The sequence below is a fragment of the Telmatherina bonti genome (genome assembly GCF_933228915.1).
Source record: "Telmatherina bonti genome assembly, chromosome: 2".
Taxonomy (NCBI): Eukaryota; Metazoa; Chordata; class Actinopteri; order Atheriniformes; family Telmatherinidae; genus Telmatherina; species Telmatherina bonti.
The window spans coordinates 7,758,396-7,774,777 of record NC_136620.1 but is presented as its reverse complement, the minus strand read 5'-3'; the positions used below and the strand labels follow the sequence as shown (position 1 = coordinate 7,774,777).

Sequence of the window (16,382 nt, the reverse complement as noted above, 5' to 3'; positions counted from 1 at the left end):
GTTAAAAGCAACATAAAAAGAAGAGTTTTCAAAAGAGATTTAAAACCACTTAAAGTCCCAGCAGACCTCGAAAGACGGAGACTGTTCCAGAGTTTAAGGGCTCCTGCAGAAAAGGATCCGTCTCCACGAGTCGAGTCCTCGGGACGACGAGAAGCATCTGGTATTCTGATCTAAGAGCTCTACCAGGACAATGATGCTGCAGAAGCTCAGAGAGGTACGGAGGTGCCAGACCATTTAAACATTTAAAAACCAAAAGTAAAACTTTAAAAACTATTCTAAATGAGACAGGCAGCCAGTGAAGAGATGTGGTCACACCGTGATGAGACAAAACCGGTGTGATTGTCTTCTTCTATCAAACAACGACTCTGATCGTTGTCTGAGATTATTGGTGTATTTTCTTGCAATACTTTTATTTCCACCTGCACCTTGTTTTCCGTCCCAGAGGACGGTACAGAGTGCAGATCTACATGAGTCCATTACATTCAGCGCACGGTACCGCTGGGCTCCACCAATCACCAATTACATGAGCTTGTTTCGTCCCATTAGAAAACAAGTACCCAAAACTCAAATCCACCCCCTGCTGAGGAGTCGATGGAATTTTTAACAAAGCTTTCAGAGTCATTTAATGGTTCAGCAAGCCTTAATACCAAACCACAACGCGCCTTTCTGCAGGACTCGCCGTGCCTGTACGTGCACTGAATGCAGTATTGTTGACACAATCTATGGCTCCACAAACATGACCAGACTTTTCCAGATGGATAAAAGCTCCGGCTGTGCATTACGCTCAGTTCTACCTGTGAAATGACATCATTGTCTTCATGTAATCCACGTGTGGAAGGTCTGGTTTTACGCCAGCCAGTCGACCTATGCAAGTCTGCGCTCTGCTAAAGGGTGACATCCAAAAGATGGCGAAGCCAGGTGGGAAGAAGGAGGCAGAGGGGATAAGAGCGTCCACGCTGCAGACGTGATTTCCACAACTTCTGCAGCAACAGAAGATGAACTGTGTGTGCTGGTCGGAGCAGCATTTCCAGTCCGTTTCCTCCACGTTTGGGCTCATCAGCATCCTTGTTGTTAACCTGATGATGTCCAGCTTCCTAGCTGACCACAAGCCTTGGAGAGGAGACGGGGGAAGCAGCAGTTCTGAGGATCTGTGGATTTACCTCCAAGAGATCTCTGGTTCCAAACCTGTTGGGCCCATTTTTACAGCTGTACGTCCCTTTTCCTGCTGCTCTCCTCGGCTTTACTAACACATGACTGGGTTAGAATTTACGAAGGCAGATACGAAGCAGCACAGCGTGTTGAAAATGTACCGTCACCTCAGTATAAATATCAGACAATCATAATACTGGAAAGAGTTTGGCAGCTGTATGCATGACGGCTGCATTCCAATATGAGGTTTTCTATCTAAGCAGCATGCACAGGTGCAGACGTGGCATGCAGCCCCCAGCTGAGACCAGCAGCATGTGATCCCACACATCCCGCTTTTCTGATCGTTTCCACGTTACATAACTGACTTGTGAGTGTTTACATTGTGATCAGTAGGGGTGGGAAAATATAAAAATCTGGATCTTTTGCTTTACAATTTTAAAATAAATTTTTTTGTCAAAAAAATCTATATTTTTTCAAATAAATAAAAATAATCCATTATAAAATTGTCATTTTTTATTGTTTTTATTGATGTTTTTACTTGTCTTCTTGGGCATTATAGCAGCAGAATGATGATCTGGTTTATTGTGTTGTTTTTTTCTTCATTGAAATCAAGAAAAATGACGAGCAGAAAAAAAGTTTTATCCTTTATTTTTGTTTTAATCTACAGATATTAGCAATATCAAAGAATTGTGAGAATCACAATTTAAATCGAATCGGCACCCAAAAAATCACAATGGAATGGGGACAAAAGCATATCGTCACAGCCCTTCAGCGATTCCTGGTGAATTCTGCAGGTCGTTGCGATTCGGCCCAAATCACCGGAACTTAAATGTAACTTTGACTAATCTCAGAACTCCTCCGCGCGCTCCAGAACATCCGCTTCCTGATGGTGGACTGTGTGGCATCTGCAGTCTAAAATCACCTCCGACGGCCGTGCATGAAGCTGTCTGCATGAAAATAACCTTTTGTTTGCGGTGGACGACAAACTACCGTTATTTATGTGTGTGTGTGTGTATAATATCTGCTAAATAAATAAATAAATAAATAAATCATATTAAAAAGCAACTTCTGTTGCAACCTTAAATCAGCTGTAAAGTCCTGTAGAAAGGTATGTTTATATTCATACGTCACCGTCTGGGACTCGGATGTTTTACGTGTTGTCATAGCGATGTTGGGCTGCGTTTAAACCAGAGTCTCTGCAGAACGGATTCATGGTGAGACGGGGGTTCAGCAGAGCAAACTGAGCTCTAACTAGACTTAACTGTGTGCGGAAACTTCGCTCTCCACATCCCCCCGGGTTCATCCACCTCCCTCGACTTTGTGTGTTTCTCCAAAACCATCAGAGGAATTAAAAAAGTACTTTTTGCCTGCATTAAGCCAGCTGATCGCACGGAGGAAGAAAGATGGCGTGAGACTGATTTCATCAGCTCGACACACACCAGCAGCAAAGCCAGCCTCCACTTGTCTAAAGCCAACGCCACAAACAACACAAACCAAATAAAGCCCAAAGTGCTGCTTTCCTCTCCCATCTTCCCGCTCTCCTCCATCTCCCCGTCACATGCACCCAACTCCCGTTTAATGTCCTGCAAATGAAGCGGATTTATTAATGTGTAATTAAGTAATAATCATCACTACATAATGCATGAGAGACTCAAGGGGCTGAGAGCTGAGAGGGAGAGAGATAGGACAGCGAGGAGCAGACGCAGAACGAGCTTTTTCTCTTCCTCGCCTCGCTAAAGACACACATTAAAAACGGATTAATCCACTGAAATAATATTTTGATAAGCGCGAAGCAGGGCTCTTTCATTTCCTCCTCATGCCCCCCCACCCTCCATTTCTTTCCCTCTCAACCCACCAGCCAGTTTCATGGCCCATCATCGCATCATTAGTCCACGTTCAATTAACAGGCTGTAAATTAGCGCCGTCCGCTCCGTGCTAACGAGGCCGAACCACAGCCGAGGCTCGACTGGTCAACACATCCCGGCGGTGACGGTTTATCTGACGCCTGTGCATCGAGTGGAGCTTCCTGTGGTTACCGAGTCCTCCATGCTGAACTCAGGCACCTGCTTGACATGATAGATCTTTTTCTTTTAGTAGGATTGATGTAGCGAAACCCGATAACGACGCATCAGAAGCCGTTAGTGGAGAACTGCGGCTCGTCGCTTGAGAGGAAGACTTGATCAGGACTCTGGAGCTCTGACCTGCTTTAGTCTGCACACACACCTGCAAATGTGACCTTTTCCACAAACCTTCCTGCTTTTTCTGGCGGTTTGCAGATAAATATCTCAACGTTTTGGGTTTGTTAGGTTTGTGCTGCAGAAAGTTAGGAAAGGATCAAATGAGGAGGGGATTTAATCAAACATTAAACAGAATAATGACACCAAATATCCAAAGTGTGTGTGGCCTTTAACCTAAACTCAAAGATCTATGAGCCTAAAAGGAGCTGAAGCGTCAGATTCTCACAGATGTCAAATCTCCCGTTAAAGGCTGTTTGCTGGCTGAGAGAAGTCGTTGCAGACCGCTGTAAACCTTCAAACTCTGAGCTTCCGACTCGTTTTAAAGCCACACTGACATTAATTATGTCCACTCCTGGAAGCTCTGCAGCATCTGGAGGAGGAAAAACACACTTCCCAGCTTCCTTTTCCAGCCTGGAACGTAACATAACAACTGCATTTTGCTTCATGGCCATTCTGAACCAGGGAAAGCGACATGCCACGAGATCTGACAACATCTGGCTGACTTTTACTGGCCGGAGAGGTCTCAGATACGAGACAGGATGCTGGGTTAGCTGCCATTCTGGGCGCCGAAGTGCAAAAACCTGCTGGAGTTCAGCCATGTTGCTTTAAAATGATCCACTTAGAATGACATTAAAAGCCAACCTGCTTGATAAAACTCTGAGCTGTAATAACTTTGAGTCGGTTTGTCTCAGCGAGACGAAGCCCGAGTCCGTCATCACTGCCTTTACAAAGCGCTGCATTGTCTCCAGCAAACACTGAACATCAACGTCTTTACGTCAGTGCCAGGCTGGTGTGTCGACCGTCAGCTGGACCGCCGTGAGTCCATGCACATCTCTGGCAGGAAAGATGGGGGCGGGGGGGGTCTTTGTTATTGTTTTGGTATGCCTGGCTGGACAGTAAGCCCGCCAGTCAGAGTTGGGTGAGCAGGTGAAAGACAGGAGAACATGAAAACACAGATAATCCCCTGGCGATGCTCACCTCAGCCTGCCCTCCCTCCATCCCTCCTGCCCCTCACCTGCTGCACTGCCCCCAAACACCTCCCCTCCCCACCTTTCCCCCCTTCACCTCCATGATTTCTCCTCCATCTTCCTCCAAAGCCTGGTGTTGCCAAGCTGACAGAGGGGACAAGGTGTGGACAAGAGATAGCACATGCATGTGCACACACAGAGGAGCACACACACACACAAAAATAAACACACACACACGGTGTTTATGCAAGCTGGACAACCAAGGTCGCGTTGCTTCTGCAGCACGAACAGAGTGGTGGTCGTCTGCCTCGGCTTTGCTCCGCTTCGCTTGGCTGCCTGACTAAAGCTAAGCTCTGGTTATCCAAGGCTGCTGAGACCTGACGGCCTCTTCGACACACACGCAGACACACAAGGCTTCACCTCGCAAGCAGAAACACACACTCGCACAGCCACGGCAGACAGACGGTCCACCGACGCTCAACGACGCTGCAGCAGGAGGCAGAAACAGCCATCTTCACCGCTCATTCACACACCGATCACACACACATCCACCTGATATTCACTGGAATTTAAATAAACATCTGAAGAAGAACCAAAAAAAAAAAACTCAAGTTAAAGTCCAAAGTGTACAAAAAAAACATACCAACCGTGGAAAAATACACGGCTTACACCCACTAAAGGTCTTTTCACTTTGAACTACGGGTTACAGAAAATGGGAATTCTGGCTGTAAAGCTGGACGTTCCCACATCTTCGTCCAGAATTCATCCCAAACCCTGTTTTTATTTCAGACCCTCGTGTTTGGGGTCCATAAAACTCCCACTTCACACGTTACAAGCAGCATCTCTTTTCCACGATGGGCGAAAACTGAAAGCAACTTTTACAGTAGATTCCTGAGGAGGCTGAGGAATCTGTAGGCTGTCACTGCCAATCACATCCTGCAACAACCCCCCCGCACGCCTGCGACGAAGAAAAAACAACTCTTTCAAACTGTTTTCTTGCACGCTGCAGTACAATTACAACCACAAACATACCCCCGAGGGACGTAACAACACATTCTGTCGGTACTTCCTGAAGCTTTCCCAACGACTGGGACAAGAAACCCGGAATCAGACGGAACATCATCTGCTGGGATGCTGCCGCTGATCCAGTCTGGGAAGCCCAAAAACAGGGACGCTTTCATGGTTGAGGAAATGATGGGGTGGGGGGAGTGGTGACCACATGGTCAGCCAAGTCCCGTTGCCCATCTGGGTCCCATAAAGGAAATGCAGAGGCCAAGGACACCACATGCACCCCCTGATGCCCACTCAACCATGCACTGCCATGAATACCACTTTATGCTGACGGCACGAACTGAGGCCTGCTCCTTATTTATTCCTAAACATCCCATAAAATATAGATTAATGCAAAGCTTTGCTTTAAATTACTGTTAATTACCCACCTGTGTTTTCTAAGAAAAGGGAAAATGTCTATAAATATTAGACCAAACACACACAACCAATATGTTTCCCTTAAGAAGACGGCATGAAATGACGTTTGGCTCTGTGGTTATTTAACATAAAGAGCCAAATGTGGTTCAGATCAAGCAGGAGCTTCCATTGGGGGGGAGAAGGACCACATCATTCAGAAAACAGGAGCTCGTTCAGGAAATCCCAACAAGTTGGGCCACAATTCAAACCCATTCTCCATAAGCCAGAAAAAGCAGCTGAAGCTGAATTTCCTTCAATCCTTCCCAGTTACCAACCAGTTCAGCCCCAGTAAGGCTGAGCTGAAGCTGAATTTCCTTCAATCCTTCCCAGTTACCAACCAGTTCAGCCCCAGTAAGGCTGCAGCTGCTGGTCCAGGTACGAGGCTGAATTTACCTCCGTCGTTAAACTACTGGCTGCCTTCAGCCCTTTGGGGGGGATAAAATGAAATGAGCAAACAGGAGGCAGAAGAGTTGGCAGTGGAAAAGCCAGCTCTGTGTTTGACGCTGAGAAAAGTGTCCGTGAAGAAAGCAGCCGCTTCCTTTCTTACCTTTGACGGAGCGCGGTTTGGCCTGTTTGCGTCTGGACATCTCCGCCGTCGAGCCGCTCTTCTTGGTCTTTTCTTCCTTTTTCAACACTTTTCGCTCCGCTCCGTGTTTTCAGCTGACCATGCAGGCGGACGCGGCCGGGATATGCGTCCTCCTCCTCTTCCTCCTCTTCTTCCTCCACCACCACTTCGCTGCTGCTTCTTCGCCTGTTGCAATGCGGCAGCTTCAGCCTCTGAGTGAGTTAAACGGCGGTCGCGCGTCCGGCAAAAAGCCACCGCTCCGCGCCGCGCCGCTCTGCCGCGCCGCACCGCTCCGCTCTGCCGCGCCGCTCCTCCGCTTCTCTCGCGCGCGGTAAGGGTTGCTCACGCAACCTGTAGAATTGAATGAAGGAGGGGGTGAAACAACTTCCCCGGTTACGGCGACGCAGACAATCCTGATATTTTTGCTTGATTTCTTCACGCGGTTTTCGCCTCTCTCCAAGCGCTCGCGCCCACGCGCGTGTCAAGAACACCTGAACAAGGTCCCGCGGCTGTTTGAAGGAGGGGGGAGAGAATAAGAAGGAAAAGTGACAGTGGCACCGTCCGGGCGAGTGCGTCACGATACCACGGAAGACGCGCGTGACGGTCCGGCTGATGAGAAACCGCTTCTTTACCCCCCGCGCGCTCCTCTCGTCTCTCCGTCAGAGCTTCTTTAGTTTTAGTGAAACTGTTTCAGTCTGTTTTTGGTTTTTGTGTAGTTTTTCCCCGTCAGGAGCCGAACCCAACCCGACCAGCCTCCCGGTTCCGTCCCGTTATTTTACTCTAAGCTGTGGCGGTGGTGGTCTGGTGGCGTGGACACTGCGCGCTCCGCCTGCATCTCCACCCACGAGGGGAATGCTGCTTTTACAACCCACGCTTTCTTTCTGCTTAATATGTCCTCAGTGGCGGTGTGATAGATGCGTGATAACCTCCGCAGCCTAACCCTCCGCTAGCCTCTGTCTCCCTGCTTTTTCTTTGTCCTGACTCTGGCTACCAGTCTCCCTCCTCCTCCTCTGCCTGCCTCTGCTGGCGGGGCTGCGGCGCAGACACACATAATAAAGCCAAGGCAGGCAGTGCTTGGCTGGAAATGTAGCCGCGTCCCAGCAGGGGGATGTGAGAGAAGGGTCCCGGCGGGGGAGCGCTCTGATCCCGCAGGGAGCAGCTCGGCACAGCCCGGGTTGGCTGAGGCAGAGAGGCAGGAGAGAGGCAGGCAGGGCAGGCGGAGAGAAAGCGAGAGAGAGGGGGGGAGAGAGAGGGATGGAAGGGGCTGAGCGAGGCAACAGCCCCCAGCTGTGGCCAAGCGGCGCAACTGCAGCAGAGAGGAGGCGGAGGAGGAGGAGGAGGGAAGATCTGGAGGAGGTTCTGTCGTTTACTTCACTGACAAATAAAAAGAGTTGTTAGTCAGAACCAGCTTCTGGTGTGTGATCTGTGGATGACAACTCAGCCATTTAATTCTAAACAGGCATTGTCAAAGAACACCTCATTTCTCAATCCTTGTTTCTTTTTTATCAGCACAAGGATAACATTTCTTTGCAGATATATATATATACATACATATATATATATATATATATATATATATATATATATATATATATATATATATATATATATATATATATATATATACAGTTGTTCTCATATGTATTCATCTCCTTTCATTAAAGAAAAAGCCTGAATTTACAACAGTCACTCAAATAACTGGAGACTTAAAAAAGGACTAATTACTAAAAATTTGCAAAAAATATAATTCAGTAATATAAGACACTTTTTTTTGTATTTAATTGAGTTGAAGAAAGAAAAAAACAAAACAAATGTGTCCTGGACAAATTAGAGACTTTTCTGTTGAACAGTGGGACAAAATACCTGTCAACAGGTGCAGAAGTCTGACTGAGAGGAACAGAAAACACCTGACTGGAGCAGAAACATTAAAGGATTGTTCAACTAAATATTAGTTTATGACTGATGGAATATGTAATAAATTATCTCATTTGTTTGATTTTTTTTTTTTTAATTCCAGTGAACCAGAATTAGAAAATAATGTAATGATTTTCATAAAGTTTTCATTTATTATTACTTTAGTCAATTTCAGCTTATTTTACAGGCAGCTGTTTTTCCTTCTTTAATGAAACGGTATGAATAAATAGAAGCACAACTGTATGTACCCGAATATTCACATATATACATACAAAAATAAATACATACACATGTACATATAAACTTACATAAAAAGAAAATAATAATAAACAAAAAAATGAATAAAAGTAAACACAATTTTTTAAAACAAAATATAACTGAAATAATACCAATGTTTACACATACATATATCAGAAATTTTATGTAATTTATAGGGTTTTTTATTATTATTATTATTATTATTATTATTATTATTATTATTATTATTATTAATATTATATTATTATTATTATTATTATTATTAATATTATTAATAATAATAATATTATTGTTGTTGTTATTATTATTATTGTTGTTGTTATTATTATTATTATTTCCTACAGTACAAGTGACCATATTTCTTAAAATTCCTTAATTTTAAATTGTATCACCTAAGAATAGGATAATTAGACAAATTCTTATTACAGTAGCAAAAAAGGTCATAAGAAGTTCCTGGCTAAAACCACAACCTCCTAGCAAAGACATCTGGTGGGAAAGGGTGAAAAATGTGATGAAAATGGAAAAGGTAAAATAAGAGTAGCTCATTTCAACAGTGATGCATCTTTCTTTGTCCAAAACATGTGTTTGACTGACTCCTTGTTGAATAAACCTCATTGTTTTAAAAGGTTTTGGATCAAATTAAAGTGCAATCAAGTCAAAATTGTTGCGTTTGGTCAAAATTAGCACAAATGCTGAATAAATTTTAAAAAATTTAAAAAATGTTCCCGAGTGTGTTTAAATGTTTTTGTGCCCAGTCTCTAAATATTCATTTCATGTTACATCAGGAGAAGAAGTAGATCTAACATGAAACTAACTGCGAGGAGGAAAAAACAACTGTGGTGGACATCAACAAAAGGAAAACAAAAACAGCAATTTTTCAATATTAACTTGGAAATATAGCATATCTGGGCGGTCACTGGTCTGTAATGAGACTATTTGTTTCCTGGATCAGACTGTAAATACCATACCATACCAGCTTTATTTACATAAAAAAAGGACATAACTGAACACTAAAACCTAAAAGAAAAAATATAAAACAGACTAGAAAAGCACTCAGAGGGTGCAAACCTCCACCAAGCACAATGTTAACAAATCCTTTCAAACATTCCTGGATCCACACAGTGATCTGGATCACCAACAAAATTTAATCACTTCTTCCTTTTCACATTTCTAACAACTCCGTTCATAACCTTTTAGTGATCTTAAACACAAACAAACAAACGGCAGTAAAAACATAACCTCATTGGTGGAGGTAATAAAACCATCAGACATATGTATGCTAATAACATAAAAACAATTTAAATCCAACACAGTGATATCAATTAAAACAAACAAAATCAAATAAAAAAATATCACAGAAACTGAAAGCCAAAGAATAAAAATTAGGTTTTAAGACCAGTTTAAAGATGCTATTTTTGGGTTTAACACAGTTGTTTCCATTCACTGTCATGTGCAAACAATAAAAAATCTCTTTGAGCGAGCATCCACATAAACATAGTGACAGATATTCAGATTTGGTTCCCAGTAATTTTAAGCAGCACAGCTGATATAATTTATCATCAGGTCCTCTACTTTTGTTTCAGTCCTACTTGAAAGATGGGAACTACTTTCAGTTGGAAACTTCAGACCTACAGATGAAAGAGTTCCTCAAAGCTCCATGTTGGGCCCCCAGTTGTTCATTATCTGCATGCTCCCACTATCTCAGATCATGGAAACAAACTAAATATCTGCTCGTAATGATGTTGAGGACACTCAGCTCTATGACACTACCCCACCAGTGGACTCGGGTCCAGACAAATGTCTCAGTACAGTCAATATTTGGATGTATCCAGGTAAAACTGTACATCACTAAGCAAATTTGTCTTATTTTTTAGGATTTACCATTTCCGTTCACCCTGTTGTATTGTATATTTTGCTGGAGCCACATACCCAGCCGGCATGTCCATATGGGCCGCACATGGGTCGACTTTGGGCTCCGTGGGTACTAAGTGGACATGGGCTTGAACTGCACAAATACTGAAGGTCCCATGTGGTTTCACTTACATGGGCCCCATTTGTAGAGCCCATGTGGGCTGTTAGAGCCCCATCATGGATGCAGGCGGGCTCAGTGGGCATGGAGAGCTCATGTGCGCTGTTTAAATGGGCCCCAAGTTGGGCCCCAGGTGAAACCCAGTCAAACCAACTTGAAACCCCCATAGGTAAACACAGGAGAGGCCACAGTGGAAACTGCCGACAAACCCACATGGGACCCTTATGTGCAGCCCAAATTTAACCCTTCTGGGCCCCACATGGGTATGCTAGCTGGGTAGGTCAAGAGTGGCAACTCTGGTCTTTAAGGGCCACTTTCCTCCAAGTGTTGAGAGTTTCCCTGCTGCAACACACCTGACTCAAATCAATGGTTAATGAGCAGACTGCTGCAGAGTTTGATCTCAAGCTCTGCACCAGTTTGCTAATGAAGTATGATGTGTGTCAGGTGTGTTGTAGCAGGGAAACTCCCAACACTGGAAGGAAAGTGGCCTTCGAGGACTGCTGTTTCCCACCACTGGAGGAGGTTCACCTCTTTGTGGTTTATTCATTTAGATCAATCAAGAGCGAGAACCGAGCTGGGTGTGTCACATCGGTTTAGGTGTCTCTGCAGGTGATCTTAAGGGTAGGAGGAAAACGGGGAAGATGTGGTTTTTGCTCAGTAAAACATTTTAATTAACTTGCGCTTTCTAAATTTTTAACAAACAAAATCTAGTTTTGTTGAATTTCAAATTTTCTAATACACAGAAACAAGAAAGCTTTAAGTCCGGACAGCAAAACCCTGAAATATGGAGAAAGAACTGAATCCAAAACATGGGGAAAATCCAGGTCGAGGCATTTTCTCCATTTTTTGGATTCAGTCCTTTCTCCATGCCTATGCAAACCCTTCCATGAGTACCAGTGGTTTGAGGGATACCTGCAGTGCACCTGCCATCTTCTTTTTCAAAACCCTGCAATACTTGCCATCCACCCAGAGGCCCACAGAGCAGGCTTTTTGTTTACTAAATGTCAATCCGAAACAGCAATGGAAACTCAAACTTGAAAAAGAAAGCGCTTATCCCAGTGTCAGATATCGAGCTTGTTGGATTATAAGAGTTTGTGAGTGAGGAGCTTCGGCCAATAAAAATGGAGTCAGGAAAATGACAGGGAAACATGGAAGTAGAAAATAATGAAGTGAGATAGTGAAGAAACGATGGTCTGTTCAGGGAACAGGGCAGAATCTGGTCAAATGCTGGTGAGAACACAACATGCCTCGCTGGCCACATTTCTAGACGCAGCAGACTTGTCTGGTGACCGTCGTCTGGTAGAGGAATCTTGTGTTCGACGTCCTGCCACCATTTTTCATCCAGAAGGACTTACAAACTCCAGATCAGAATATACAGAGACAGATCAGCATGAGCTACGCAGTGACTCCAGAGCGCCACATGTTTGGCTCAACTTCAGGTTTTGACCTTACAGAGCAACATTTTACTTTCTAGTCGCAGACAAAGTGATTCAGAAACTACTGATCTACTGGGATTTTCACAAAACCATCTCTAGGGTTTACAGAGAATGGTCTGAAGAAGAGAAATCTCCAGTCAGCAGCAGTTGTTTGGTTCAAACAACTGACTCAGAGGTCCAGACTCATGATTTGGTGGAACGGGAGATTCTCATCATGATGAGGTGGAACGGGAGATTCTCATCATGATGAGGTGGAACGGGAGATTCTCATGGTGATGAGGTGGAACGGGAGATTCTCATGGTGATGAGGTGGAACGGGAGATTCTCATCATGATGTGGTGGAACGGGAGATTCTCATCATGATGTGGTGGAACGGGAGATTCTCATGGTGATGAGGTGGAACGGGAGATTCTCATGGTGATGAGGTGGAACGGGAGATTCTCATGGTGATGAGGTGGAACGGGAGATTCTCATGGTGATGAGGTGGAACGGGAGATTCTCATGGTGATGAGGTGGAACGGGAGATTCTCATGGTGATGAGGTGGAACGGGAGATTCTCATGGTGATGAGGTGGAACGGGAGATTCTCATGGTGATGAGGTGGAACGGGAGACTCTCATGGTGATGAGGTGGAACGGGAGATTCTCATCATGATGAGGTGGAACGGGAGATTCTCATGGTGATGAGGTGGAACGGGAGATTCTCATGGTGATGAGGTGGAACGGGAGATTCTCATGGTGATGAGGTGGAACGGGAGATTCTCATCATGATGAGGTGGAACGGGAGATTCTCATGGTGATGAGGTGGAACGGGAGATTCTCATGGTGATGAGGTGGAACGGGAGATTCTCATGGTGATGAGGTGGAACGGGAGATTCTCATGGTGATGAGGTGGAACGGGAGATTCTCATCATGATGTGGTGGAACGGGAGATTCTCATGGTGATGAGGTGGAACGGGAGATTCTCATCATGATGAGGTGGAACGGGAGATTCTCATCATGATGTGGTGGAACGGGAGATTCTCATGGTGATGAGGTGGAACGGGAGATTCTCATGGTGATGAGGTGGAACGGGAGATTCTCATGGTGATGAGGTGGAACGGGAGATTCTCATCATGATGTGGTGGAACGGGAGATTCTCATGGTGATGAGGTGGAACGGGAGATTCTCATCATGATGAGGTGGAACGGGAGATTCTCATGGTGATGAGGTGGAACGGGAGATTCTCATGGTGATGAGGTGGAACGGGAGATTCTCATGGTGATGAGGTGGAACGGGAGATTCTCATGGTGATGAGGTGGAACGGGAGATTCTCATGGTGATGAGGTGGAACGGGAGATTCTCATGGTGATGAGGTGGAACGGGAGATTCTCATGGTGATGAGGTGGAACGGGAGATTCTCATGGTGATGAGGTGGAACGGGAGATTCTCATCATGATGAGGTGGAACGGGAGATTCTCATCATGATGAGGTGGAACGGGAGATTCTCATCAGGATGAGGTGGAACGGGAGATTCTCTTCATGATGAGGTGGAACGGGAGATTCTCTTCATGAGGTGGAACGGGAGATTCTCATGGTGATGAGGTGGAACGGGAGATTCTCATCAGGATGAGGTGGAACGGGAGATTCTCTTCATGATGAGGTGGAACGGGAGATTCTCTTCATGAGGTGGAACGGGAGATTCTCATGGTGATGTGGTGGAACGGGAGATTCTCATGGTGATGAGGTGGAACGGGAGATTCTCATGGTGATGAGGTGGAACGGGAGATTCTCATCATGATGAGGTGGAACGGGAGGTTCTCATGGTGATGAGGTGGAACGGGAGGTTCTCATGGTGATGAGGTGGAACGGGAGATTCTCATGGTGATGAGGTGGAACGGGAGATTCTCATGGTGATGAGGTGGAACGGGAGATTCTCATGGTGATGAGGTGGAACGGGAGATTCTCATGGTGATGAGGTGGAACGGGAGATTCTCATCATGATGAGGTGGAACGGGAGATTCTCATCATGATGAGGTGGAAGTTCAGAGGAATGTTTTCAACACTTTGCTGAATCTATGAGACCAAGTGAGTGTTCATAAAGGACAAGACCTTGACTTTCCTATTCAAACTGGCCTAATCATTACAGAAATTATTCATGGATTACTTCTGTAATTAATAGTTCTTTCCCTGCGTAAAATTCCATCTTAACTGCCAAATGCCGACATTTTTTATGAGGGTTTAACATTTTACTTAAACATGTTGGATTAATGTCTTCAGGGCAGTTTGTGACAGGATTGCTCTAAGCCTATTCATTCCGACTAAGCAGAACCTATCCATGCATAATGTTCATTTTCCGCACTTTAGATTGAGACCACATTAAACTGCTCTCCTGTCATGAGCATGGAGCAGCACGAACCTTTGTGCAGCAGTGACGTAACATCAAAGGTTTGAAGTCTGCTGAGACATTTCCTTAAAACTGCCTCTGTGTCATCCACTGGCCTTTGCTCTGGTGCTTTGGAAGTGCTGTGCCCCTTCAGAGAGCTGCGACAGCAGAGTGAAAATAAACCATCTGACTCACTGTATACACATAATTCAATTAGCCACACATGTGTGTGCATTTATGTCTACATGCTTGTGTGTACCCGTGTCTTCTGTGAAGCTCCTTTATTCCCAGTGAAGAAAAGAGGGACACGTCTGTGGACAATATAGAGCAAACAAAGAGGGAAAAATGAAAATCACTGGGTGCTTTGTTCTCGTCTCTCTGCTCCAGCCGAGCGCTCTCTGACCGCAGCTGAGCTTTTCCATGTTCTCTCCCTCCGCCTGACTTTCCCTCTCCTGTCTCTCGCTCTGGTTGTCATGGATAGCTGGGCAACGTGGAGCTCCCTGTGCTGACCAGCAGGACCGCAGATTGAGCCTTCCCCCACCTTCGCCCCATCCCGTACTCCCACAGAGAAACAGAGCAGCCTTTAAGATGGACCCCCCGCTGGGGTTCGGGAAGGTGGGGGGGTTCTTTTCTCTACACTCTACGTCCCCTCCCTTATCTCCCTCTGCCTCACCCTCCAACCTTCACCCTTCCCTCCAAATGAAATGAGTGCACGCCAGGAGACCAGTGTGTGCACTTCAGTGTGTGTGTGTGTGCAGATGCAAAGCTCCCCCAGTATGTTGCCGCTGGCATGGAGGGGCAAAAGCCCTGACTCAGTGGTTGGTCCTCCCTCCAACCCCGTCGCCCCTCCTCGTTTCTGCCGGTAAACACAAAGAGTGGGAAAAAAAGCTCCACATTACAAGCTCCTTAAGGGTCAAGGACAGGCCCCACTCTGAATAGCTTCTAAGAGCCTTATTGTTGAATCACATAGCTAGCGATTACACCCTCTGTCATCTCCACACGGATTTGGCTTTTTTATACACACAACAAGAGAACATCAAGTAGCAGCCACTGAATAAGTCCGCCAACAGACATGCAGTGGGAATTGCTACAGACAGGACATCAATGGAATAAACCAGGGGCAGATGTAGCATCACGGCTCCAAAACGGGGATTTGGCTTAAAGATTTCATACCTTAACAGCGGTGGGTTTTACAGTGAGGTGGAATGTGAAAGACAGAAAACAAGGAGCCAGAAGTGTGTTTTTATAAAAACATTGTGTAGATGTTGCTGTGGTTACAGTCTATGTAAACAAAAAAAAACAAAACAAAAAAAACACCTGATCCACACAATTAGGTATTCTCTCTGCAAGTGAGAGGTGTGATACAGTGCAATGCCCAAAGAAAGGAATGGAAACATTGGAGCAAAATCATCAGTAGATTTATCTCCATTAGGTTAACTCACACTCCTTTAGACTGGTTTAAATCTCTGTTTAAACCAACTTTCACCCCTCATCCTTCCCACATTACCACTGGTGTGCCCCAGGGATCTGTTCTGGGGCTCTGCCTCTGTTCCAAGATAATACCTTACTGAATTATAATAATTATTTTCTCCGCTATGCAGATGACACCCAGTTCTGTCTTTCCACCCTCCCACCCTCTTCTCTTACTCACTGTCACAGGTTTCTTGGAGCAGGGAGACAACAAATTCCTGCAGGATAGCACTCCCCTAGAACCACAGTTCAACACCTATTCTCTATATCATAAATCCACAATGACTGACCCATGATAACATACTTATTATCATGTTTCAGAACAAAAAAAGATCATTATCAGGACTATGTTGCTAAGAAACCGCTATTTTGACCTATAAATTATTATAAAGACACTTCCTGTCAGACTTTCCACCAATCAGAGAGCTTAAACTGACGGTAACGTCCAATCACGAGCAGCCAAAGATCAACAAGTGATGAGAAAAGCAGGAAAATAATGATCCTCTATGGCTGGAATAAAGCCAAG

The 16,382-nt window shown here is 45.1% G+C and overlaps 1 protein-coding gene across 1 annotated transcript in view; it reads right to left on the bottom strand.

Annotated features, from left to right (window-relative positions):
• znf423 (zinc finger protein 423) overlaps positions 1-6,519 on the bottom strand; it is a 230,523-nt gene extending 224,004 nt beyond the window's left edge. The window contains exon 1 of the mRNA XM_079259040.1: positions 6,369-6,519. Within this exon, the coding sequence (XP_079115166.1) occupies positions 6,369-6,408 (40 nt within the window). The 5' untranslated portion in view covers positions 6,409-6,519. The remainder of the gene's footprint in view (positions 1-6,368) is intronic.
• Between the last annotated feature and the right edge of the window lie 9,863 nt (positions 6,520-16,382).